We start from the raw sequence: 27,433 nt of genomic DNA on the forward strand, positions 1-27,433 counted from the left end.
GAGAAGCAATCTAAAGTTTAATGTCAAAATATTATTATTAATAGTTGTACATATTTTACATGTACATACAGTTGTACATTTTACTAATAACGTGAATACACTTCACCAGCAATCAGTGCATTCTGTAAACCGCAGACTACAAAAGAGAAGTTTCCTGTGTCAGAACTACAAATCCCAGCTGCTTCAATCTTCCTCAGTTCTGATTGGTCCGTCGCTGCCCATCCCACTGGTTATTTTGCTGGTTGTTGTTTACAGGTAGGTCACGTAGCTGCAGCGTTTCTGCAATAATTTAGATTATTCTGTATTATTTTATACTAAATTATCCGTTATTGGTCTGCACTAACGGGGCTTCTGTTGAACACAGACTAGATTTATTTTTGCATTTTTATTTACAGTGTTGTCTGTAGCAAAATCCCTGCATGTCTGGATCAGAGTTCATTGTCTGGAGTGTTTGGAGTGTGTGTGTGTGTGAGAGAGAGAGAAAGTGTGTGTGTGTGTGTGTGTGTGTGTAAGAGAGAGAGAGAAAGTGTGTGTGTGTGTGTGTGTGTGTAAGAGAGAGAGAGAGAGAGTTTGTGTGCATGTGTGTGTTGGAATGTGAGTGAGTGTGCACGTGTGTGTGAAAAAGTGTGTGTGTGTGTGTGTATGTGTGTGTGTGTGTGTGAGAGAGAGAGAGAGAAAGTGTGTGTGTGTGTGTGTGTTGGAGTGTCAGTGTGTGTACAGTATATGTGTGTGTGTGTGCGTTGGAGTGAGAGAGAGAAAGTGTGTGTGCGTGTGTTTTGGAGTGTGAGTGAGTGTTGGAGTGTGTGTGTGTGTGTGTGTGTGTGTGTGTGTGTGTGTGTGTGTGTGTGTGTTGGAATGTGAAAAAGTGTGTGTGTGTGTGTGTGTGTGCTCGCTCGCGCGCATGTGGGGGTGTGGTTAACAGCCCAAACTTTTCTAGAACATGCTGGATGATTAAATCTGAAGTTTTGGCGCCCCCTTCCGGATTAAAAAGTAACTACAAGTATTATTACCATTATTACTGCCATAAACAGCACCAGTCAAAAGTTTGGACACATCTTCAGTGTTTTAGTGTTTGTCTTTTATTTCTTATTTAATGAGTTTTCTACATTGTAGATTAATATTAAAGATATGTAATTGAATAATCTACACATATATAATTCTGTAGTAAAGAGTATAAAAGTGTTTTTCCTCCACATTAATCTCCTGATCTAAAGCTGATGAACTGCGATGGTGATTTGAGGTGATTTAATTGGGATGAGCTGGAGCTTCACAGCGTGAAGAAAAGAAAAGCAGCAGCTATTGTTCAGCACCTCCAGAAACTCCTTCTTTCAAGACGCTGAGAAAAAGAAAACTATTCCATGTGACTCTCCCTCATGAAGACACTGAGATTTAAATCTCACCAAGAGTCTGCAGATCTGAACTCGAAAAAAACACTTTTTTTTACTAGTACAGTTTTTTTTCACATTTTGGTAATAATCTACAATGCAGAACTGTTTTTTTAAACTATGAATAAACTAAATTTAAAGTGTGTCCAAACTTTTGACTGGTACTGTATATTACTTTTGGAAATGTATGCAAATAAATAAGAATTTAAACAGCCTCTGGCCTTTGTCTGTAGTAAAGCAGCGCTTTAAATGCAATTACAAATCTTAGTCCACATAAATGCTTCAGTTGGTGGTTTCTGCAGGTAGTCTGCTAATCTGAGCACAGATTATATTAATAAAATAATGGAAAAGAATGTTTTTTTATGATTTTATGTTCTTTTATTTAGTTTCATATAGTGTAAATAGATTTGATCTTTTTATATGCATCATCCCTTATTTAGATAAATGAGTATTTTAGTGTTTTTTAGTGTTTATCAGGGATTGGTTATGGAGGACTCTGTGGAAGTCATCCTTCAGGATAAAAGGTCCTGGGTCTCTCATCGCTCTCAGGACAGGCCGGTGATCACGGCCGCTTCAGGGGCGCTGCTTATGGGATGTTACGGTCTGTGGAGTGTTTTTGCGCTGCCTGGTTTTCGGAGAGTCCCAGTACATCTTAAGGTATGTTCTGTAGGTGTGTGACTGCTTTACAGAGTCCTGGTATTGGCTGTTTACTGGCGGTGCCTTTAATAGAATTAAACTAGTTTTACTAGTTTAATTTCATCATTTTTTGTCACCTATGTAATCATACACAGTGCAACTATCAGATAAGTGCTTTGTGAGATGATGAACTAATATACAAATATGATAAAACATACATAGAATATAGTGAACATAAATAAAAAGTGATTAAAATGGAAAAAATACTTTACAGTAACAGTTAAAAGTTTGGACATATCTTTAAATTCATTGGTTTGATCATTTACATTTTTTTGTATTTTAGATTAATACTGAACTCATTCAAACCATGGTGAAAAAAAACGTTTTTTTCAGTAAATGTTTCAGTAAAAAGTGTTTAACAAACCAGAATATGTCTTATATTTTTATATTTTCTCAGTCAGCTTTATGAGGTAGAGTCTCCTGGAATTCAGGCTTTCAGTTAACAGCTGTGCTGAACTCATCAAGAGTTAATTACTTGAATTTCTTGTCTCTTAATAAAGTGTTTGAGAGCATCAGTTAAAGTAAAGTAGTGAAGGGGTAGATCATTGCTTTTGAATGGGGTGGATTTACTGGCTAAGCTAATATGGGCAGAAAATTGGTTAAAGAAATAAAAAAAATGGGAAAATTTAATTGCAGTACCAATCCTGACCTGTAGATGCCACCAGTGCCATTATGTTTTATTTCTACAATCCAATTAATGGCATTAAATATAAAGACATTGGCACAAATATATTAATTATATTGTGATCTCAGCCCTTTAAGAGGCTCTGTACAGATCAGACAATAACCAAGACCAAGGAATGGTATCAGCATACTGGCATAAACAGCAAACACTGTACAAGGTGTATTTAAGTAGTAGTTAAATCAGGGGTGTCCAAACTACGGCCCGCTGGCCATTTGCGGCCCGTTTCCTTTTTTGGAGCGGCCCTCGTGGTATTTTAGAAATAGAATGAAAGTTGGCCCGCTGTTTTATAATGTGAGATTCAAAGTTTGAACGCTAGGTGTCAGAAACGGGCCAAAGAGTCTAAAAGCAGAGAGAGTGCGCATTTCTAGCGCGGAAAAACGGGCCAAAGAGTCTAAAAGCGGAGAGAGTGCGCATTTCTAGCACAGAAAAACGGGGTAAAAGAGTCTAAAAGCGGAGAGAGTGCGCATTTCTAGCACAGAAAAACGGGCCAAAGAGTCTAAAAGCAGAGAGAGTGCGCATTTCTAGCGCAGAAAAACGGGGTAAAAGATTCTAAAAGCGGAGAGAGTGCGCATTTCTAGCACAGAAAAATCCCAGGATAGCTTCCCTCATGTGTAGTTTCAGTATATAAGTGTTTTACTGATTAATGCTGCACTACGGTTAGCACTATTTGACCTTTTTCTCAGTCAAAATATTGCATTACTATAACTATAACTCAAATACATGTTTTACAGTGTGTTTACACAGCTGATACCCTGTGTCTGCACTGTGTTCTCATGTGTTTCTGTCGTGTCTCCTCAGTCATGCAGTCAGAAGTCACAGTTATAGGTGTAAGTGTTGTCCGTACTGTGCAGGTGCCATACTTGCCCTCCAGTGGGGTTCAGACCCAGAACATCATGCGGCTCCTGAGGGGCAGAGCGGGCAGGCTGGTGGACCTGGGCTCTGGAGATGGACGGCTGGTCAGTGGTGAAGCCGAAGCTTTATGAACGACACCATCAACACATTTAGAGCACGTTCAGATGTTTGCATGTTTCAGTAGCAACGTGATTAATGTGGCATGGTTTAAAGAAAGAGTATGCATTAAAAGGTTGCTGGTTTGAATCCCGGTCATGCAGCTTGTCATCAGCTGACAGAGCCCCGAGAAAGCACAAATTGGTCTTGCTCTCTCTGGGTGGGTACAGTACAGTAGATGGCGCTCTTTTGCTCTTTCCCCTTTTGCTCATCACTCTTCCTAGGGTGATGTGGATCAGCACAAGGCTGCGTCTGTGAGCTGATGTATCAGAACCGAGTCGCTGTAGGCGCTTTCCTCCGAGTGTTAGCGCTGTGATGCTACTCAGCAATGCTACAGCATCAGCAGCAGTTAAAAAAGTCTGACTTCACATGTGTCGGAGGAGGCGTGTGCTAGTCTTCTTCACCTTCCTGGTGTTACAGGAGCATCACTAGTGATAAGATCGATACAGCTGAGTAGCAGCTGAATGGATTAAATGGGAGAAATTGGGAGAAATAAGGAAGAAAATTTGAAATATATCTTAAAAAAAGTGTTAAGTTAATTACATGTAAAATAAAAAGATGTTGAAAATTACAAGCTGAATAAATGGCAAAAAAGTTGCCAATTAAAGTTTGTAAACTTATATAAATTTCAGTAGATCCCAAGATGAGTTTTCTACAGTTTACAGCAGAACATCATTCAACATTTAAGTAAAATACAGCAGTATTTTAAACTACTGCATAGTTTCCTTCACATTGCATATATTATTACTTGGTAATTTTGTGCTTCAGCTTTGTAGAGGATCCATAGGATTGAAATCTGGGCTTCATTAGTTTATTTGTTTTTTCTTATTAATTGGATTTTATAGGTTCTGACTGCCTCTTCATTGGGGTTCCAGTGTACTGGGTATGAAATTAACTCTATACTGGTGAGCTACGCCAGAGTGAAAGCACGACTGATGGGAATCCCAACAACTAGAGCAAGATTTGTGAATGAAGACTTATGGAAGGTTGTAATTGTAATTTTAATTTTTGCTCAGATTATTTATAGTAACCTGTTTAATGACATTAAGATTAAGACAAAACTTGTTGATCAACTTTCATACTGCTATCCCATGACGTTTGGCATGTAAGTGTATGTTTTAATACAGTAGTTTAAAATTGTGTTTAAAGCCTTAAAATGAGACATTTTTAGATTAAAAAATAAGGGAAAAAAGGAAACTGCAGGCTAATATATTTATTTTGTATTTCACATTCAACAGACCAATTTGTCTGGATATAAGAATGTGACCGTTTTCTTGGCTCCTGGAGTGGTATGTTTAAGCAAATGCATTAGTTTTTCTTTTTTTTGTGTGTGTGTGTTTATGAAAACATGCTAGCTACACAAATAATCCCTTCCACATATGTAATACAGTGCCAGAAAGATTTAAGAGACCCCTTCAAAATGGTCAGTTTCTCAGATTTTACAATTTATAGGCATATATTTGAGTACAATGAGCATTGTTGTTTCGTTTTTTAAACTACTGACAACATTTCTTCCAAATTCCATAGAAAGCATTGTCATTTAGAGCATTTATTTGCAGAAAAATAATTTAGCAACAACAATACTAATGTTTTAAGTGTCCAGAAATCAATATTTGGTGTAAAAAAAACTCACACAAAAAAAATCACAGTTTTCATGCATCTTGGCATCATGTTCTCCTCCACCAGTCTTACACACTGCTTTTGGGTGACCTTATGCCAATCCATCTTCCTCTTGATTATATTCCAGTGGGGTACAGAGCCTGATTCTAGCTGCTTTTTTCCTGCTCTTCACCCCAGTAGTAATTTGCCATTCTTTTTGTAGGTCACTTGATGTCATCTTACGGTTGCTGACTGACATTCAAATAAGTTGACAATTAATCTTGAGACCTGAAGCCTGAACTGCTTGATTTTTTGCACCAGGATTAAAGCAGCATAAATTATCCAAAAGCAGTGTGTAAGACTGGTGGAGGAGAACATGATGCCAAGATGCATAAAAAAAACTGATTAAAAACCACCAGGGTTATTCCACCAATTTTGTTGTTGTTTATACTGTATGTGTTTCTTCTCTTCAGATGGAGGTTCTGGCCAAGAAGCTAGAGAAGGAGTTGGGAGATGATACCCGTGTGATCGCCTGCCGCTACCCGTTTCCTGATTGGCCTGTTGCAGAAACAGAAGGGCGGGGCCTGGATCAGGCCTGGGCCTATGACATGACCTCAGTCTGCAAGCCATCAACATAAACACCAACTTTAGACTTCATTAAAGTGGTACTAAACCCTCTGATTTTAGCTGACTCCACTTTAAGCTCAAATTTGAAAAAGCCTAAAAATGGGAGGGGTAGTTTGGGAAGGGCACTGGGTGATGTATGGGTTTAGAGGTGGGGAAGTAAAGAGAGAGCTGATTGGGCTGAGCAGTGTGCCTCTGACAGCGGTAAGATGCAGATGGTTGGATGTCAGCAGGGGGGCGGGATTATTGATAGACTGATTTGCATATTGTGATGTGCACTGCAAAGGCAGAAATTGTTTTGTTACTTTAAAGAAGTAATTTAGTATTTAGTATTTTCTTTCTCACTGCCAAATATATATATAAACCATAACATGCCTCTCCCACAGTGTCAGTTTTATATAAATCTACTGTATGAGTATAACTCAAGTGTTTTGATAAACACTAAATCAATTAAACATTGTGTTGAGTTCTAACTGTGAAATTTCTAGCCAGTGTGTGATATTAAATCCCAGTGTATTTTTTCGAACGTATTTTTTAGTATTGTAAGGCATATTGAGCCATGCAATATATGTAATAATGAATACAAATTATATTTTGGAATGAAAATGCTCTATTTTTGTAAGTTTAAAATAAAACATATTTAAAATATCAGCATTCATTTCTGTTTTACTCCATGTTTAAAAAGACATTTCAAAACCCAGATATTTTATTTTTGTGTTTCACAACATAAAACAAGATTTAGTAACAAAGATACCGGTTCTGTGAAAATATACAAATATATAAACTGTATTCAGTCAATACATTAAAAAAAGAGCTAAATGATTAGCAGTATATTTTATTAGCTAACAATAGGACTGGATCATTACTGCAGGACTGGGACACACACACAGTATTTAAATAGATTGTGCCAAAAGCCAATAGAAAAGCATGCAATTGTTACAGACTAAACTGAATTATTAGAAATTATATATTAATCAGTTTAAAGTTCCACATTTGAATGTATACGTGGCCACATATGTGCATCTATCTCAGAATAGTTGAGTAATGTTTGTAAATATCCTATTTTATGTAAAACAGATTTAATTTATTTGTGTTTTTCTAAAAATACTAAATTCTGGTGAGTTGAGAGTCTGCATGCTGCGTTCAGGGAGAGGACCAGTGTTGTGTCCATGTGCAGGAGGACAGACAGACAGCTCAGCAGGAGAGAGAGACAGGCAGCTCTGTAGGAACTGTGGGAGACAGAACAGATCATCATGTCTGTAAAATTCTCGCCTCTTCATGGGCCATCTGTGATCATCCGCCGAAATCTGTGCCCTGTCATATGGACTGACTCTGGACCAGCTCAACCTCACTGTAATAGTTATGTAGTATAGTTATATTGTATTGTATTTGTTTGTTATACAGCTCTGGAAAAAATAAGAGAGCACTTAAAAATGATGAGTTTCTTTGATTTTACCAAATTAAAAACCTCTGGAATATAATCAAGAGGAAGATGGATGATCACAAGCCATCAAACCACCAAACTGAACTGCTTGAATTTTTACACCAGGAGTAAAGCAGCATGAAGTTATCCAAAAGCAGTGTGTAAGACTGGTGGAGGAGAACATGATGCCAAGATGCATGAAAAAAACTGTGATTAAAAAAAGCAGGGTTATTCCACCAAATATTAATTTCTGAACTCTTAAAACTTTATGAATATGTTTTCTTTGCATTATTTGTTTTAGCATTTCATCCATTTCTCATTTTCTGCAAATAAATGCTCTAATTGGGTATAAAAAAAGAACATTTTAGAGAGTCTCTCAGAAGCAAAGATGGCAGAGATGCAGTGAGGCTCAATTCAGAGAATTACCCATGTCTATTGTTTTTTTCCCACATGAACCACAAGGTGATGCTCAACCTCCTGAATTCAGTTCACATTATGTCAACCTGGAGAGTCAGTTTAGTCTTTTTCATGGCAAGTAGTTTTAGATCAGATTTAGATAATTTTCTGTTTACCACCCAGATACAGATACAGTCTAATCCATTTACACCAAAGATCAATGATGCATGCTTTAATTATCTGCAGCTCGTTTGCTTTTAAGCAGCAATAAATGAATAATTAGTAATAAAAGCAATTATACTAATTATTACAGATTTTGTTATTTTAGTTTTAATGTGTTTATCCATCTTTCAATATTAACAATAATAAACATTCGGAAAAAATACTTCTAGCTCTAAATAGATCATTCAGAGATTAAAAAAAAAAGAAACCAACTCACTTTCAAATTTCTTACTAAAGATTATCCTTGGATTAAAGGATATTATTATTATTATAGAAAAGCAAGCTTTATTATTCTCTGGCTACAACTTACTTATCATGTTCCCTCGCCTTAATGATCTTATTCCCATGCATTAGGATCTCATTCCTATGCATTAATTCATATTAAGTCGTGGCCATGCATTATTTTATTCTTTTTTTCTAACATGATGTGCTTTCTCAATACTTTTGTGCAAATGTTACACAATGATGTACAATGTTATATTTATTATATATGTTTTATTTATTAACCCCGTGAATAATATATTTTTTTATTTTACAGTGCATGTAAAGCTAATTTCCTCTTATTCTGCTTCTGTTCTCCTTTGATTGGTGCTTTAATGCTTTAATCTTTGTGTTGTGACCCTCGAGACACGAAAAATGCAGATCAGTGTATTTACAGTGTGTTTACAGCGCAGCAAGTCGTGCTCGTGCTCGCGCGCGCGCTCCGTGCCCGCTGAAAGCTCAGCGTGTGCGGTCTTCCCCTTAAGTCGTGACGTCGTCGCCTCGAGGTGCGCACACACATGCGCGCGCGCGCTCCGTATAAAGGCGCGCGGCACACCGGCGAGCGCTCAACAAGAGTTGCGCTCGCGAGAAGCACGAGAACACACGCGCACACACATAGAGATATATATATATAAACACGCGCAACCGCATAGAGGCGCACGCACACCGACCCCGGAGTCATGGACACGACCACGCGGAGCGTCTCGCGACTGCCGGCGACCAGCACCGACGGCACGAGCGAGCAGAACCGGACGGGCGAGCAGCGGCGCCGCACAGAGGAGCCGAGCCCGAACCGAACCGAGCCGTCCCGGATCATCACAGACCCGGCCACGGGGAAGTGCTACTGCCGCGGGAAGGTCCTGGGCAAGGTGCGGACTTGATTCGGATTAAATTCGGTTTTGAATCTGTTTTGGGTGTTGCTGCTTTTTAATGTGCGATTAAAATGGGAATCGTTTTAGCTGCAAAAAGTTGTGCACTCGATTAATTCGATTCAATTTATTGGCTGGGTTGATGTTAGAGCTGGAAATAGGCTAAGTTACTGTAGTTCAGAAAACAAGATAAAAAGTACTAACATTTAATTATTTCTGCTTTTAAGTTGTTTTTTCAAGACTTTATGATTCAGTGAGATTTAATGCACTGTATTGTGGCTTAGTTGTTTAGTTTAATATTTTAAAAAAAGTTTTTCTATTTAAAAAGTGTATTTCTTTGTGTGAGCTCATATCAATCCTGTCTAAAATAACATAACTCTGAAATAGAGCTTGGATATATATCAGGTTTTTAAGAATTATCCTTATATTTCGTAATGCATTTAATATATACTAATTATACTATATATGGCTCACAGGATATAACATACTTATGAGAATTACTTGTTTCGTTTTACTGTATGCATGTTTATTTGCATCTGTTTAAATCATATGTGGTGCTTTTTCATGTAAAAACACTCATATTGCAGAGATAAATGCATTAGTATAAGATTAGTGTGATTTGCTTTGGTGCCTAAAACTTTTGCACAGTACTGTAGCTGAATGATCTTTGCATTTCTAGAGTATATCTCATGTTCTTCTACAGCTTAATGTTATAGCTTTAACATAGCTTTAAATTAAATACAGAATATTAACTAAATTTGCATTTGTCTATCTTTGACCTCAGAAATGCAGCTGTATTGTATCTGTATTAAGTGAACATTGACTTTTTTTAGTTTAGTTAGTAGTTAATAGTAAGTAAGTGTTACTGAAGCTTTAGCAGATACCTACACTCTAAAAAACAGAGGTACGATATGAGTACTTTTTTGTACTCGAAGGTACACTCTTTATAATTGTACCCTCAAAGGTACAATATTGGTCTTTACGGGGTCAGATTTGTTCCCTCTGAAGTACAAAGTCATTTCTAACAGCAATAAGTACAAATTTGTACCATTTAACCAGCCAAAGGGTACATTCAGTATTCTGCATCACTGTACTAATGAACAATATATATTTAAATTGCACATTTTTTATTTGAAAGCCAGACAATTTTGTATCATCAAGTTTTTGAGCCATATTTAGTTGATGATAATGTTTATAATCTTTATGATCTTTACTGCCACAAAAACCATGGGTACAAAAAAGGACTTTCACTGAAAGGTACTTTTTTGTGCCTCAATATAAGGTACAGCCCCAGAGACAAGCTTTGTACTCTTTTAAGTACAAATCTGTACTTATATTTCTTAGAGTGTAATGTGCAACACAACCTGATGATGATAATGTAAAGGAATTTTCCTTCAGGCAGTTAAGAAAGAATTTCCTTAACTTGGGTGCTCCACCTGTTTCCTGTGCCTGCCTGAACCTGAGCCTGAGCACAGGAAATGGTTTAAATCTGTCTAAACATTTATATTATTACTATAATAATTCTATGCTTATTATCAATGGATAATGTGTTGTTTAAAATGTAGCAGTAGTGTAGAAAAGTGTAGAAAACTTTGCAATAAACTAATCGAATGCATGCTCTTTAATATATATGTATGTATGCATATATTATGTAGCATGTATATATGTTTCCTAGTATTTTTTAAAAGAAATTCTGTAATCTTTTGTATATATAGTTTTATTTTTATTTGTATTTTTATATATTTCCCTGACCTGTTTCTCAGTCCTTTCTCCTGTGCTGCTGTAACTATGCAAATTTCCCCATTGTGGGATTAATAAAGGATTAACTTATCTTTTATTTTATCTTATCTTAGCTTAGCTTAGCTTAGTTTATATAGTATTAATCCAAGCTTTAATTCTAAAAACAATTGCAGACAGTGGACTTTGTCTAATAGCAGGACTTAAATGGGTTAATAAAGAAAGTGCAATATCAGAAATATCAGAGTATAAATGCTTGTTTGTTTTCTATCGTATTTTGTAATATTTTCTCTGTGTATTCTCTGCTGCAGGGAGGCTTCGCCAAGTGCTACGAGCTGACCGACCTGTCTGCTGGGAAAGTTTACGCTGCCAAGATAATTCCTCACTCTCGCGTAGCCAAACCTCACCAGAGAGAGAAGGTGAGACACGAGCTGAGCTAACACTTCCACTCATCCCTCCATCCTTCTATCCCTCCATCCCCACAGCTCTTCTCCTGATTTAACCTCACACACTACACGCTGTTCTTACAGATCAACCGAGAGATCGAGCTGCACAGAGCTCTGAGTCACAAACACATCGTTCATTTCTACCACAGTTTCGAGGATAAGGACAACATCTACATCCTCCTGGAGTACTGCAGCAGAAGAGTGAGTCATAGCCGTCACTGTCTGCCCTTACGTCCTCTGTTCTAGTCTTTAAAGTACATAAATAACAGTTATTTTTAAGTTTTGTCATGTCTACATAAGGTCTGCTATTTAAGTGCGTTAAAACACAGTTAGTTGTATGTATTACATTTAGTTGAGCTGTTCTGACTCACCATTAGTGTGCAGTCTTGTCGACAAGGGCTACCTCTGTTGGGTATTCAGTTAATATGAGAATTATTTTGTAGTAAAACATGATAAAAAGTTCTTATCTTTGATGAATAGCACGCCTCCGTTCTCCCACAGCGTCCAGAGATCCAGAGATTTTAACAGTTTGTCCAAAACACATGATAAATCACTTTTTACACCGTTATCCAGCTCAAAGTAGCTCCACACCTTCTTGCAAGAATCCGGAGAGCCCTGACATTTAAAACAAGGCATTAATAACTTAAAAAAATGCACAAGAATCGTATTAAAAACCTCAGTTTACATCCTATAACACTACTAGCTTCAGCTCTGAGCGCCGCCATCACTGTACTGATAATGACATAGACATATATATACATAGACTTCACATAGCCTGCCTCCTGGTGCCGGCTGCCACACTATGCAGCATCTATGTATATATATATATATATATATATATATATATGGTTATGTTATTTTCAGTTCAGTAATGGCGCCAGAGTTACTTAATTGTCACTCTTCACAGTAAAGAATAGTGTAACTTGCTCTTATAGCCTATAACCATGCAATCAAGAAATTAACCATTATTAAACATAGCACTGCATACCCAAGGAAAAGTAGCTCTGGTGAAAAAGCTTACACACTGATGGTGACATTATGCAACTAAATGATGCCAATGACACCAATAGGAAATATGCATGGGTTAATATGGTGCTAAATTATATATGTAAAATCTACTTTAAATATGCTTCACATCTGTAATTTGAGGGGAAAGAGGAAGTGAAATGTAGTTAGAGAGGATTTTTAATTTTTCGGAGGGAATTTCTGTGTTCGACTGTGTTGATCTAATGCATTCTTCTCTCAATGCTTCCTTTGTTCAGTCTCTGGCTCACATACTGAAAGCACGGAAAGTCCTGACGGAGCCGGAGGTGAGGTATTACCTCAGGCAGACGGTATCAGCTCTCAAATACCTCCACGATCAAGAGATCCTGCATCGAGACCTCAAACTAGGTATGCAGAAACCTGCCTGAATCAGTCATGTTTTAAGAGGATTAGAAATGCATCGATACACTGATATTTGTTTGCATATTTATCTACTCATTCTGTTACCATTAGTTAAATATAAACATAGAAAATATTTTTCTGTTACATTATAAAATAGTAGAAATAGGAACTGTATGTAATTGGAGTAGCACCGTAGAGAATATATATATACCGTAGCATGTAAAACTTTACTTGAATGGACTATTTTTGGCCTTGTTGATGCTTAGCTAATATTTAACTAACATTCAGTTGAATATTAATATTAATTAAATTATAACCCTACACCTAATTATTAATCAACCCTAAAATATAACCCTACATTTAACCATTCATCAACCTTAAGATCTAACCCTAAACCCTTTAATTCTAAAATGGTAAGATTAGAGTTTGGGTTGGAGTTGGATGTTGGGTTACATTCAATAGAGAATCATTTACTTTCATGTATCAGTTCAATTGCATTTAATTGACTGAGCATCAATTAGGCCAAAAAATGGACCATCCAAATAAAGTTGTACCAAGTAGCATATTTAAAGACTATGTAAAAAAAGTCATTTTTGAAATGTTCTATTGGTCAAATATTAGATTAAAATGAAAATAAGATGCAGGAAGACTTTAGAGCACTTAGATTAGACTGCATTCAAAACTCAGTCTACTCAGCTATCAGTCTGTTACCCAGTATTGTTCCTTTATTTGACCCTAATAAACTCAGCAGCCTGTGTTCTTGTATTGTTCCCTCTTAAGGAAACCTTTTTGTCAGCGACTCGATGGAGCTGAAGGTTGGAGATTTCGGTCTGGCTGCTAAACTGGAGCCGGTCAGCAACAGGCGCAAGACGATCTGCGGGACACCCAATTACCTTTCACCAGAGGTGCTCAATAAACAGGGTCATGGCTGGGAGTCGGATATCTGGGCCCTGGGCTGTGTCATGTAAGTTCAGTCTGAGCTTGTTCTTTATTCTGTATCAGCGGTGAACCAGACGAGCATTGTTTATCAGTCAGCATGTAAAACTCTGGGGTCTGAATTAAATACTGACCTGCAGATATTTGAAATATTGATGTAATTTTTCGCAAACAGAGCACTGAGAAACAAGCAGCGAGGAGAGTTTTAGTTAATACACTGATGTAGCATGCACTGAATAAGTATAAATAAGGTAAATTCACTTGCCTCAAGATTTTAAGGTAAAGTATCAGTGTTTGCTGATAACTTGGATTAATTTGACTTAAAACTTGAAACTCAGTTTTTAGTTTAATTTAAGTAAAGTGGCAAAAGAGTTTGCAGCTCAGTAAATGTTGCTTGCTCTTACAGCCTATAACACAGAGGCCAGGCAGTTAATCATAATTTATGATTTACAAGTTTACCTAAGGTAGGCTTGAGGTGAGGGTAAGTTACTATAAGTGGATTCAACTCAAAGATCTTAACTTTAATGTATATGTGGCCAAAAATGCTCACCTAACTATTTGTAAATATCCAGTTTTACAAGAAACAGACTTCTATTTTCTATTTCTATTTTCTGAGTTAAACTAATTGTGCATTCACAGTGTGGATCTTTTAAGCATTTTAAGTGTTTTAAATATTAATAGTTCAGTATATCTAGGAAGACGTCTGTTCCCCTGGTTTCTGTAATGGATGCGTTTGATCATTGAGTTGTTTACCTGACGTCTGTCCACGTCACCTGCTCTCTGCAGGTACACTATGCTCCTGGGTAAACCTCCGTTCGAGACCACTAATCTGAGGGAGACGTACCGCTGTATCAGAGAGGCTCGCTACTCCCTGCCTTCCACAATATCTCTCTCCGCCCGGCAGCTCATCGCCAGCATGCTCTCCCGCAACCCCACCGACCGCCCACGACTAGACGAAATCATACGCCACGAATTCCTCACGCAGGTCGGTCCATGCGTTTGTTATGCTTTTCTGTTTGTTTATAATTTTTACTACTGTACACAGAATATAATCATTTTATTAATAAGTCAAAGTGAACAAATGCGACAAAAATAAAGACCTACAGGGCTACGAGTGGCATCAGCAGCCGGAGCCCTGAGAGAGCACAGTTGGTCAGTAGATGGCGCTCTTTCCTCTTTCCCCTCATCACTCCTAGGGTGATGTGGATCAGCACAGGGCGTCTGTCTCCTAGTGTTAGCGCTTCTGTGATGCTACTCGGCAATGCTAGAGCATCAGCAGCTGTTTAAAAAGAGGCGGAGTCTGACTTCACATGTGTCAGAGGAGGCGTGTGCTAGTCTTCTTCACCCTTCTTGTAAATTGAGGAGAAAATGGGATAACATATGTAAAAAATAAATAAATAAGTAAAATAAGAATAAAGAGCTGCCATTTATTTATTTATACTGTATAATATCACAGTAGATTTTAAAAGCAAGTACTGTACATTTAATTTTAATTCATTTTTTTAACTAACCGTATATTTGTACCCGTTTAATCTTCATATAACTCAAAAATCAGTGCATCACATTTCACATCACATTTTTTCATGTGTCCCGAATGCAGCTGAGGGTTTTTATCACCAACACATGTGAACGTGTGACTTCTGTCCCGCAGGGCTTCATGCCAGAGACCCTTCCTGCCAGTTGCTGTCTCTCAGCTCCCGACTTCCACATCTCCAGCCCTGCCAAGAGCTTTTTCCAGAAGGCTGCAGCTGCCCTCTTCGGTGGGAAAAGAGACAAAGCCAAGTACTATGAGAATATCAGTGAGTGCCCTCGGTTTATTCCCTGATTATTGTGATAAAAGACATTTTTATGAGATAATTCACATAGGTGATAAGGTATTGATCAGCTAAAAAGCTGATTAAGCTGATTAAAGCTTATTAATCTCATATTTTTTATAATTAATAATATAATGCAATTAATATATCATCAATATACAGCTCTGGAAAAAAGTAAGAGTTCTTGAATCAGTTTATCTGATTTTGATATTTATAGGTTTATGTTTGAGTAAAATGAACATTGTTGTTTTATTCTATAAACTACAGACAACATTTCTCCCAAATTCCACATAAAAATATTCTCATTTAGAGCATTTATTTACAGAAAATGAGAAATGTCTGAAATAACAAAAAAGATGCAGAGCTTTCAGACCTCAAATAATGCAAAGAAAACAAGTTCATATTCATAAAGTTTTAAGAGTTCAGAAATAATCAATATTTGGTGGAATAACCCTGGTTGGTTTTTAATCACAGTTTTTTTTCATGCATCTTGGCATCATGTTCTCCTCCACCAGTCTTACACACTGCTTTTGGATAACTTTACGCTGCTTTACTCCTGGTGTAAAAATCAAGCAGTTCAGTTTGATTTGATGGCTTGTGATCATCCATCTTCCTCTTATTTTTTATTATGTCCAGAGCTGTATAATTTGAGGTGTATATATAAACTGTTTCTACATGACTGTAAAAGATTAATCGATACAGTAATCTGAATTGTGGGTCTATGGTAGATACAGTACTCACAGTCTCCTGCGTTTTATCCTTTTTATAGATAAAATAGCGAAAGAAGAAGGCGACATCTACAAACTTCGCCACGAGCTGAAGATGACATCAATTAACCAGCAGCTCGTCACTCCGCCGGTGGAGGTGAGCAGAAGTCTCTGATTGGCTGTCGGAAATAGATTGTGGATGAGAAAAGAGAGAATGTGTCTGAGAGTGACGTGCGGTCCTCACTTCGCCCGCTCTCTCTTCCTCTTTCGCCTTTTTAGGAGCGAGGGACTCCGTCACAGCCGGATGGGAAGCCCGTTTCCCAGGCAACAGACGGGCGGCCACAAGCACGAGATACCATCCGCATGATCGTCAGAGGCAGCCTGGGAAGCTGCAGCAGCAGCAGTGAATGTGAGTGAGCGAGTGCATGCGCGTGTGTGTGTGTGAATGCGAGTGCGTCTCGCCATCAATCGAATGGTGTAATTTTCTTGTGACGTAACGCTTCATTAGCAGCTCTGAGTGTGTTCTTAGTGCAGAACTGTGTGTTGTGTTACTGCAGGTCTGGAGGACGGCACCACAGGCTCTGTGGCGGAAGCTGTGGCCAGTGTTCTGAGAGGCTGTCTGGAGCACATGCCCACAGGTAACTGCTTTAGGAGTACTGCACCGAAACACGCAAGCAAAATTCATTCATAATAGGGGTGTAAGGGTACAGAAAATTCACGTTTCAGAATAAACCCCACAGTTCATTACGTTTTCGGTACGTTTTTGGTAAGTTTTCAGTACATTTTCAGTTCAGTTGGTGTTAAAAATAAAGAGGCTGGGCATTCTGTATATCCTCACTTTTATAAATTTCATAATAAGAATGAATCTTCACTATAATCGTGTTTTATTTTTTGGCATGGAATGTTTTAATGGGGCTCGAGCTCTTTTATTAAATGCTTGAAACCAGGGTTCTCTCCTACTGTCATCATGAGAGAATACAAGTTTTAGATCTTGTTGGAACAAACAAACAATGAGCCTGATTGTGGAGCTTTATTAAAAACAAAAACACCAGCATTAGCAGAGAGAGAGAGAGAGAGAGAGACAGAGAGAGAGATAAGCGCCTAACCCTGCATTCACACTGGAAAGCGGCAGGCAACCATTCATTTTCTATGGCAGGGCAACAACGGCCCAAATTAACTGCGTTTGAGTTCTTGTAAGAAATATCAGCATTAGATTGTCAAAATTGTTTAATATTAGTGGTGTCAATCACTTAAAAATAAAAATAAATCATATGAGAGAGAGAGAGGGAGAGTGAGAGAGAGAGACAGTACGAGCGCCTAACCCTGCGTTCACACTGAAAAGCAGCAGGCCACTATTCATTTTCTATGGCAGGGCGTCTTTCTAACCCATGTTCTCAGAGGTAAAGTTCTCAGAGTAGGCTATGGTCTAGCAACAGTGCTACAGCTACACTTTCCGGGTGCAACACTCTTGTGAACAATAGTTTCGCATTACGTCAATTGGTTCCACAATTCTCCTATAGACTGACTGCATCTACTGTGTAGATGGTTGACGATTCGTAATGAATACACGTACCTTTACACCCCTAATTCATAATGAAAAGAACGTTTTAATCCGCATGTAATTAAACCCAGTGACCCAATATACCGTGTCCTGTGTTCCCCCAGCTGACAAGCTTCCCAAGGCTAGCGGATGCAGCAAGCTGCAGTGGGTGACTAAGTGGGTGGACTACTCCAACAAATACGGCTTTGGCTATCAACTGTCTGACAACACCGTGGGCGTCCTCTTCAACAGCGGAACACACATGAGTCTCCTCGCTGATAAGACGTAGGTGCTGGGGTTCGTTCAGTCGCCTGTTCTCATCGAGTGATGTAATTAGCACTGTTGTCGAGTGCTCACTCTTATCTGTGATTAACGTGTAGAACGATTAAATAAATCAGATAGAAAGAGTTGAGAGCCTTGGCCTCAACGACATGAGAGTCGTAATTAAATTTACTAGTCTGAAATGACCTATACACATTATATATTATGTTATACACAATAGAAATCATATAGTAAATCTTAAAATTAAGGTTAAACGGCGTTTAGGTGCTCTGCTAACTCTGTTAACTTGCGCTTTTTGAGGCTGGTAACTCTAAAGAATAGTCCTGATTAGAGCCAGTTTCATCAGAACGTTTTTGATGGTCTTTGCTTTTCTCGATTTTCTTTATTTAGTTGAGTAGTTGTTGCTTCTCATTATCTGATACATTAAGAGACAAGAAATTCAAGTAATTAACTCTTGATGAGTTCAGCACAGCTGTTAACTGAAAGCCTGAAATTTATGAGGTGACTCTAATTCATAAAACTGACTGAGAAAATCCAGCAGAGATGTGTTAAACTGTACTAAATCTTAGCATGAGATATCTAAGATAAAAATCTAAAAAAAAAAAAAAATGTTTTGTTTAACACTTTATTGTTTACTAAATAATTTCACATATATTTTTCTTCATAGTTTGGAAGACTTTAGTATAAATTTAGTGGAGAACATTTTAAAAATAATTTAAAAACACTGAATTTAAGTTGTGTCCAAACTTTGACTGGTACTGTACATGTATGTGTATACATATATATTTAAACATAGATCTATGAATTGAATCAACATATAAGAGTTAGGGTAGTTGGGGATGATGAGGTGGGAACCTCTTGTGGTTAAATACAATCAAAATGCGCCCTAAAGTCCTGTTAGTTCAGGAAATTAAACCAGCAACCTTTAATCCCAAGCCTGCTTCTCTAACTTTTACATATATTTAGAATATACACGTTTAGAAAGCCAGTGTAATTGTTGGGCATTAAACACAATAATAGCAGGTAGCAGCTATTGAACCCACAACCCTGTGTTAAATAATAATCCAGAACTCTATAAAAGAGAAGATGTGTTTTTACTGGTTTAGTTGTGATAATTAATGCTCTATTCTCTCTCTCTCTCTCTCTCTTTTCTGTGAGCAGGACGGTGCTGCAGCATGCAGAGATGGGTCAGTGTGCTGTGATGTACACGACGGATGTGCCGGAGAACTGCGTGGGCCAGGTCACCATCCTCAAGTACTTCGCTCACTATATGGAGGAGAATCTGATGGATGTGAGTAGATTATACTCAGAGTTAAACTCCAGCTCAGAGTTTCACAGGTTATTTTACAAAGCATCCAACAGCTATATATTACATATATTGAACTACTACTTCATCCAGTACTGTACAAAGGCTTTAAAGAGCTGATATTGTGATAATTTGCTGCTTTGCGATACTGTATACATTTAGATTTAAAAAGAATTCATGAATTTTCAACTGATTTCAATACAAGTTTTTGATCCATCATGCCCTGACATTAAAAATGCACTCTTTGTATCAAAAATAAAGTCAAATTTTGATCAGTATTTTGATAGGAAATAAATGTATGGTGACTAAACACATATTGTAATGATGATCCTGAAACAATATATTGAGCAGCCTTAGTAAAAATATTTTTGGGGGGAAGTAAAACACTTTTTATTCTAATATTATGATAAATACAAATTACATATAAATTATAAAAAGTGGTGTATTAGTGCTTTTGCAATTGGTCCAAAATAAACCCACAAATTGACTGGGAGCGGCACCAAATCTGGAACCTAATTCTGCTCCTAAAACTAGCTTAACTAGTGTCTTGATGCTAATATATTTTTATTGTATATATGTTTACCTGCATCTCTTTTTTTTGCTAAGCGAATTTTTTTTTTTTTTTTACTTACACTTCATTTGTTTCCATCAATAATACTGTGATATCTAAATCACTAAACCTTATACATTAATGCTGGATTTCAGTGATACTCTGAGAAGCTTTGGGCTGAAGCATGATACAGTAATATATAACTGCAATATACATTTACTGTACTGCTTATTTTAACGTTCTACTGCTACTGTTCTCTTTCTTTAGGGAGGTGATATGGTAATCGATATAGACGCTGAAAAGCCCAGTATTTACCTGCTGCAGTGGCTGAAATCAGACCGGGCGCTCATGATGCTGTTCAGCGACGGCACTTTCCAGGTACATAAACAGCTTTTCTCTATTTTAACCCTTCAGGGCAGATTTAAATCTATACGCAGCAGGTTCTGTTTGCTAAATCATAGAAAAACCTGTTTCAGTCGTCTGTGCATTAATCCTGTAGGATGTACTGTAGTCGAAGTAGTGAATCTGGTTAAAGCTGTGTTTTGGCAAAAATATGATTCAATAAATTGAAAGCATGGATACATATCAATATATGTATCCATGCTTATCTAAGCTTAATCCTAAATAAAAACAAAAGTTGACTTTTATCAATCAGAACAGTGGAATCTTATAACTGATAACAACACTGCCATCTAGTGGACAGGGTTTAAAAACAACACAAAATGAACCTCTGTCTGACACCTTTATTTATGTGTAAGATATTCATGTAAAAATTGATTGTGTGTTTTAGAGAATTTTAAGAGATTAGAGATTTTAACATAGAATTTGCCAGTTTTATGCCACATATTGATGATATGTTGTTATAACTATGTCACTACAGCCTTTTAAAGAGAAGTGAACTTTTATTTTTTATATATTTTGTGGGAGATACATTTTATGAGTTCTTTTTGTCTGTCAAAAGTTCCCATTATATTCTTAAATGCTGTATATTCATATGCATTTGTGTAAAGAAGCAGAGTTATTGATAGATTAGCCAATGAATAGGCACCAATTTCCTACACTATCGATGCGTTCGCTTTCAGACTCATCCTCACCTCTAAATTAAGGGCAGATGCAAGAATTAATACATAAATAAATGTAAAAATGGCTGAATATTGCAATAACAGAAATGCAATTATCGTGACAGACCTAGACACAATTGCGACGAATAATATTGCAACATTTTGATATATATGAGTGCTTTCTTATATGTTTATTTTAGCTCTGAGAATAAAGCCTCCACACACACAGTGGCTTATATGGCTCAGCGCTGGATTACAATATCCTGTATCCTGTTTCACTTCCAGCAAATTAAACATCTCTCTCTCTCTTTCTTTCTTTCTTTCTTTCAACAGGTAAACTTTTACCACGACCACACCAAGCTGATCCTGTGCACCCAGCAGAACGACTACCTGCTGACCTACATCAACGAGGAGCGAGTCTCGTCCACCTTCAAACTGAGCGCCCTGCTGAGCGCCGGCTGCAGCTCGGACCTGCGCAACCGCATGGAGTACTCCCTCAACATGCTGCAGCAGAGATGCAACCGGGAATCCTGAGCATCCACAGACTGTGGTTGTGTGTGTGTGTGTGTGTGTGTGTGCGCGAATGCAGACAATGCAAAAACCTGTGGAGTGAACTTTTCCCAATGCACAGAAGCTAGGGCTGCACGATATATCGTTTAAGCATCGTCATCGGGTGCAATGTCAATTAAATCAAACGCGTCATCATGTTTTATGTTTTGTTTTTTGACACAAGAAGTAGATACACAGCGCTGTCTCTGTGTCTGTGTGAGTGACAGGCTGCTGCTGCCTGAGAAGCATGAGGGGGAGGGGCAGGAGTAAACACAAGGTAACAGCATGGCCTCCATCCACATGGTTGGGCACGTGCTTGTAAACGTGAGCACGTGTGGAAAGCTGTGCACCTCAGTCCAGCACAGTTTTATAAAAGGGCAGATATTTCCAGTTACAGCTGAATTCACACTTTTAATCCCAGAAAAACTAAAAAACACTCTTTTTCACCTTTTAAAAAGCATTTAAATTCTGATTAAAGGGTTTTGAGAGCTCGGTGCTGACTCAGCTCTTGATTGGTCCGGGGCTGGTGACGTCACGGGCCCTGTATTATTTAATATTGCGATATATACCTTTTGAAATATTTTTTTTATATCGTGCAGCCCTAACAGAAGAAGACTGTTAATTGAAGGACCTACTTGTTAAGAATGTGAGAGAATGTGTGTAAAAGATTGAGAGAGAGAGAGAAAGAGAGAGAGAGAGAGAGAGAGAGAGAGAGAGAGATGGGTTGGCTTGGATGGAGCTTGAAGAAGTGAAAGAAGAAGAGAAGACATGATGTAGCACTACGTTAAAGAAAGGAGGTGAAGAAGCAGAGACAGAGCTGGACTTAAAGCAAAAAAAACTTTCTGGATGAGAGTGGACTAATGTGTGTGTGTGTGTGTTTTAATGTGTGTGTGTGTCTGAGGAACGGTTATGAAAGAGCGTGCGACGCCTCAGACATTAGCAAATATTTATTATGTAAATATGTCTTTATTTATTTATTTAATAATAAAAAGAACAGAATTTTAAATATATCTGCTCCTTGTGGATTTCATTTTTGCCAGGGAATTTATAGAGGCAAGAAATTTCACAAGTGGGAGATTTGGCCGAGAGCCGACGTGACTAAATCTTTGTTCTAGCCTTTCTGAGTGTGAGCGGAGAGCACTAGTGAAGTACTGCAGCGCTCTGAAGTGACGGAGTGGGCTGAGGAGTTCAGGTGATGTCGCCAATAATCCACACAATCACCACATTTAAACACTGTGCAGAGCTTGTGGGACTGTGTTGGGATTAGAGCTGGAATGGTATGAGATATTCATCTCAAATATATCATAAAAATGATATGAGAGTATTTCACAATTACACTAAAACAGATGTTCTTAGCATTTTTTACCCCCCAAAAATCATCACAATATGGTCAATCCCCCCCCACCCCCCCTCCCCCCACCCCCCAAACCAAACAACTAAAACTGTCATGGTGGCCAAGCACAAGACAGACAAGTACGGATACCAAACACACAATTTATTAAATAGGTAATCAGGCTTATAAGAATGGTCAGGGACAGGCAGGGTCAATAACCAAAGGGCAGCATAAACCCAAAGGGTGACTGGGGAAAGAAAACAGGTGCTATTTATACTGGGAAACCCAGGTGTGAGCAATGTCAGAACCACGGTGAGCCGGAACACTGAAGTGTCATGTGATCCAGCATGTCCGGGAGGTTGAGCACAGGTGCATCCTGGGAAGTGGAGTCTTTATTGAGACCACTAGAGTAAACAGTAACAGGACTGACAAAACCTCTGCCTATCCTTTATATTTTACTCTTTGCTGAAATTCCCTTTTATAATTTTAAATTTGACCAAAATTGGGGCATAATTAGGGACAATAGGAGAAATACTAGACAAAATGAGTAATGAATAACTCTATTTAATAACTCTATTTCTCAAAATATGATCTCAGGATGTCAAACCAACATTACATTATACAGTCAGAGCCAAAATGTTGGCACCACTGAAAATTTTCCAGAAAATGAAAAATTTAGCTTATAAAACGATTGCAGTTACAAATGTGTTGTTATACATGTTGATTTCCTTTGGGGTATAGCAGAGAAAATGAGCTAACATTTATATAAAACTTTATATAAAATTTATCCATCTCTGGATGTTTTTTAAGTATGTTTTTTGAAGGGTCATTGTCCTGCTGGAAGACTCATGACCTAGGACTCAAGCCCAGCTTTCTCATACTGGGCCCTACATTTTATATGTGTTTATAGATTTCATGATGCCTTCCATAAAGTCAAGGCTCCCAATGCCAGAGACAAAAATACGAACCCAAAACATTATTGAACCTCCACCACATTTGGCTGAATTATATTTAAGTTAGATTTAGCTTTAACTACAGTCTGTATTTTGGGAGAGGTCTATTTGGTTTCTCTTACTCCGTACAGGAAAAGGTCCATTAAATATTCACAGTTTCAAAATATTCACAGAACCAAAATACTGGCAGGTGCTGCTAACTTACTCCACCCACCTGTCAAAAGCCCTCAATCACATGAGCTCCAGATTAAACTGGGATAATTGGACAGAATGCAAGAACGTATACACACTGACTTTTCCAATAACATTTGAAAAACATCGGGAAGGCCCGAGTACAAAGCCCAGCCCCCATGACAAAGCTGTATTTATAACCAGCATTACACCATTCTACCAGTGTTTACTGAGAGGAAAATGAGTACTCTCACCTAATCTCACTCTGCTGGACAGAGAAAAAGACGTTGTGTGGTAATTGTTTGGTTTCCCACAGCCTTCAAACCCTTTCCCACAATCCCACTGGGATTTACTTCACAGTATCAGCCAGACATAAGCTCCAAACCAAACCCGACACAATGCATGGTGGGTGATTCTCTGAATCAGGTGTCTTTTAAGCCCCTCAACCTTACTTACCTTACCACAACAAATTGTGATAATATTTTATCATTTCATGCGCTGTGATTCAACTCTCTGGTTAAAAAGACATTAAAAGATTATATATTTTCAGTAGTAAATTAAAAAATTATCAGGATGTGTAATCAGATATTAAGAAAACATAAAGTTCAAGCCTTGTCATCTATTGTTTATAGAGCCAAAGCCAGTATTTTATCACTAGAACTGTGAGGTATGTCATGGATATCTGTGTGGGTTGCCAGGTTCAGCCCAAATCTTAGCTGTTGCATAGCTTAAAAATCCTCAACTCAATGATGAGGAACACAATGGGAGTAAACATTTCTGACATCTAAAATGAGTGACAGTAAACATTACTCATGGCCGTTCGACTGTTTACATCCCAGAACGCTAGCTTCAGCTCCGACGGCCGCCATCACTGTACTGATAATAACATAGACATATATATACATATAGATAGACTCCGCAGAGTCTGCCTCCATGCGCCAGCTGCTACACTATGTGGAGTCTATGTATATATATGTCTATGTCATTATCAGTATAGTGATGGCGGCGCTCGGAGCTGAAGCTAGTAGTGTTATAGGTTGTAAACAGTGTTTTTTAATAAGCTTCTTCTGCACTTTTAAAGTTATTAATGCCTCGTTTTAGATGCCAGGGCTCTCCAGATTCTAGTAAGGAGGTGTGGAGCTACTTTGAGCTGGATAACGGTGTAAAAAGTGATTTATCAGGGTAAATTATGTCCCGTATCTCCCAGTCTGAAGAGTGTTTGTTGGATAAACTGTTAAAATGTCTGGATCTCTGAACGCTGTGGGAGAACGGAGGTGTGCTATTCATCCAAGATAAGAACTTTTATTACTACAACAAAACCAGAGTTTTTCTTCCTGCAGTTGCTTAACTCACCATTTACCCTCCTGTTCCCCTACAGAGGACTATAGAAGAGGGGGATGTTCTGGAAGACTTGTCTCACAGCAGCAGCTTCGGAAGCCTCTTTTTAACTTCTCTGGAGTCTGCCGACTCCGCAGCTGCGTGGGTGTAAGCTGCACACGCTGTAGATGGAGCTGCGGAAGTGGAGATGCAGTAGTTCTGCACGTGTCATATGGGCTGCGTGGGCTCTGATATCCTCATCACCATAGCAAAGCGTCTCATCGAGCGCTGAGCAGGTCATGTTCTATCACATCTCTTCTACGTTCAACACATGCCAGCGCTCAGCGGGAATATCTGAGCTGAGGAATGAGGCAGGGGGTGTGATCCACTGACCATCAGAGGCCTTTTAGCATTCTGATAAAAAAATAAAGGCATTTATTTTTAATGGAGCATGACCTACACTGAGTACAGAAAATAGTCGATTTGACAGTAATGACTTCATGGATATTAAACCTTTAATTTGGCTGTATCATATAAGTTTAGGGATATAATTATCTAAACATATTCTTAAAAGGTCCAAGAACTGTATTTATTATCAAGGTTTCAGAAATTGGTAAAAGAAGATTCAGGACAGCCAAAACAGAACTGAAAAATATCCAAAACCACAAAAATATTTTGTACTGTAAATGACTTGATTTTTTAGAATTTGTCGTTGTCCAATGAAAAACACGTATCTCCAAAACAACAACTTTACAGAAGAGAGAAAAGACCTTGTAAATTTTCAATGGAAGTCAATGTAAAAAGAGTTTATTTCAGGTCATTTTGAAGAAGAGTTTCTATTGGTCCGTTCATCAATACATTTTGGCAGAGTGTAAGGGACAGTTTGACCGTTCCAATTATGTAGTAAACTAAAAATCAACAAAAATGGAGATAAGTGTTTTTCATAGGACAGCAACGATTTACAGCTACGAAATGTAGATAACGACACACAAAGCTTAACAATGATTTTTCTAGATGCACAACATGGCCTCTTGCTGCTGTCATGTCACTATGTATTTACGTAGGAATTTCCGAGAAGGGCTTAAAATCAGCATCTGTTTATAGATAAAATCCCACCATTTAGTAAAAAGAGCCAATAAGCTTGCTGGTTGAACTGTGAATGGACAAGGGTCAGTCTGATAGTGGAGGATACTTCCTTGATGTGGAGATCTGTGCAAGTGCAGCAGCCATAACAAGCGGAAAAGCTCTTTTTTGTGCATTATTGATCCAAATTCTATAAACAATTCATGACTTTTTTTATATGTAAAATATTGGGTTATAAATTAAATTGATTTCAAAAGAAAGAACAAAGGAAAACTCAGCCAGCATGAAATAGTAACCTGGCAAAAATGAATGCGGGTCATTTCTGACTCATGTTGTGCTTCAAAGGGTTAATTACTGTATATATATTTGTGTCTGAAATGCGTCATATCATGATGTGAACCCATACAAAATACATACAGTATCGTGGGAATTGTGTATTGTAGCATCCTTGTATCCTTGTATGGCAACATGAAAGGAAACTCTTATGAATCATTTGTTCATTTAAGATATCGATTGAGTCTGACGCAGCTGGAGCTCACAGGGAATCATATGAAGAGCCAGAAATGTTAAAAATAAAATAATCCTCCGATCTGCGCCTGAGGTGGATCAAAGCTGGATTACACACAGAGAGGAGGACCTGCCTTCATTACAGATGATCTCTGAAGCAGAAATAAACACGACTGTAGCCGTGCTCCTGCTGGGAATGAGTCCACAGGTATGCTTTACTTCACTGGGTGCTAAAAATCTGATTTCTTTATTTTTTTATTTTGCACAACCTGCGTAAAACCATATGGAGGAGACTCCCCTGGCTATGAATAACAATGTTTGGAAGCTGTGAAAATGCTAGAGCTGCCCACACGCACAGCGCCTCCTCTATAACAGACCGAACGCAGGGTCTGACGTCAGCAACATCAGTTTCCTGAGAAACCCTCAGCAAATAATGCCTTCACAGTTCTTTACACACACAAACTGCAAAACCCTCTAAAATGCTTAGCTTCCCAGAGTCTCTTCTACTGTACTGAGCAACAACAAACCATCAGATGATCACAGGATCGCTCAGAAACGGTTCATCACATGCTTTCTTGGATTTAACT

At 38.1% G+C, this 27,433-nt stretch overlaps 2 protein-coding genes across 6 annotated transcripts; both read left to right on the forward strand.

Annotated features, from left to right (window-relative positions):
• Positions 1-202: 202 nt before the first annotated feature.
• si:dkey-190g11.3 (uncharacterized protein LOC567059 homolog) lies at positions 203-6,645 on the forward strand. 5 transcript variants are annotated; one of them, XM_007229113.4, is made up of 6 exons: positions 203-255; positions 1,853-2,042; positions 3,618-3,722; positions 4,620-4,760; positions 5,013-5,063; positions 5,847-6,645. In XM_007229113.4, exons 2-6 carry the CDS (start codon positions 1,872-1,874, stop codon positions 6,009-6,011), a joined length of 633 nt encoding a protein of 210 aa, XP_007229175.3. In that variant the 5' UTR covers positions 203-255; positions 1,853-1,871; the 3' UTR covers positions 6,012-6,645. The 5 variants fall into 5 exon arrangements, with proteins under 5 accessions (XP_007229175.3, XP_007229177.3, XP_007229176.1 ...); XM_007229111.4 differs by lacking the exon at positions 203-255 and having other exon boundaries at positions 844-2,042; XM_049486251.1 differs by lacking the exon at positions 203-255 and having other exon boundaries at positions 1,953-2,042; positions 3,565-3,722.
• A 2,215-nt stretch (positions 6,646-8,860) lies between these two features.
• plk2b (polo-like kinase 2b (Drosophila)) lies at positions 8,861-22,492 on the forward strand. The gene is made up of 14 exons (XM_007229110.4): positions 8,861-9,168; positions 11,217-11,324; positions 11,436-11,552; positions 12,614-12,743; positions 13,518-13,701; positions 14,460-14,658; positions 15,325-15,472; positions 16,257-16,351; positions 16,474-16,603; positions 16,752-16,832; positions 17,860-18,019; positions 19,178-19,307; positions 20,140-20,250; positions 21,267-22,492. Exons 1-14 carry the CDS (start codon positions 8,980-8,982, stop codon positions 21,465-21,467), a joined length of 1,983 nt encoding a protein of 660 aa, XP_007229172.3. The 5' UTR covers positions 8,861-8,979; the 3' UTR covers positions 21,468-22,492.
• The last annotated feature ends 4,941 nt before the right edge of the window (positions 22,493-27,433 follow it).

This window comes from Astyanax mexicanus, chromosome 12, assembly GCF_023375975.1.
Source record: "Astyanax mexicanus isolate ESR-SI-001 chromosome 12, AstMex3_surface, whole genome shotgun sequence".
NCBI classification, from domain to species: domain Eukaryota; kingdom Metazoa; phylum Chordata; class Actinopteri; order Characiformes; family Acestrorhamphidae; genus Astyanax; species Astyanax mexicanus.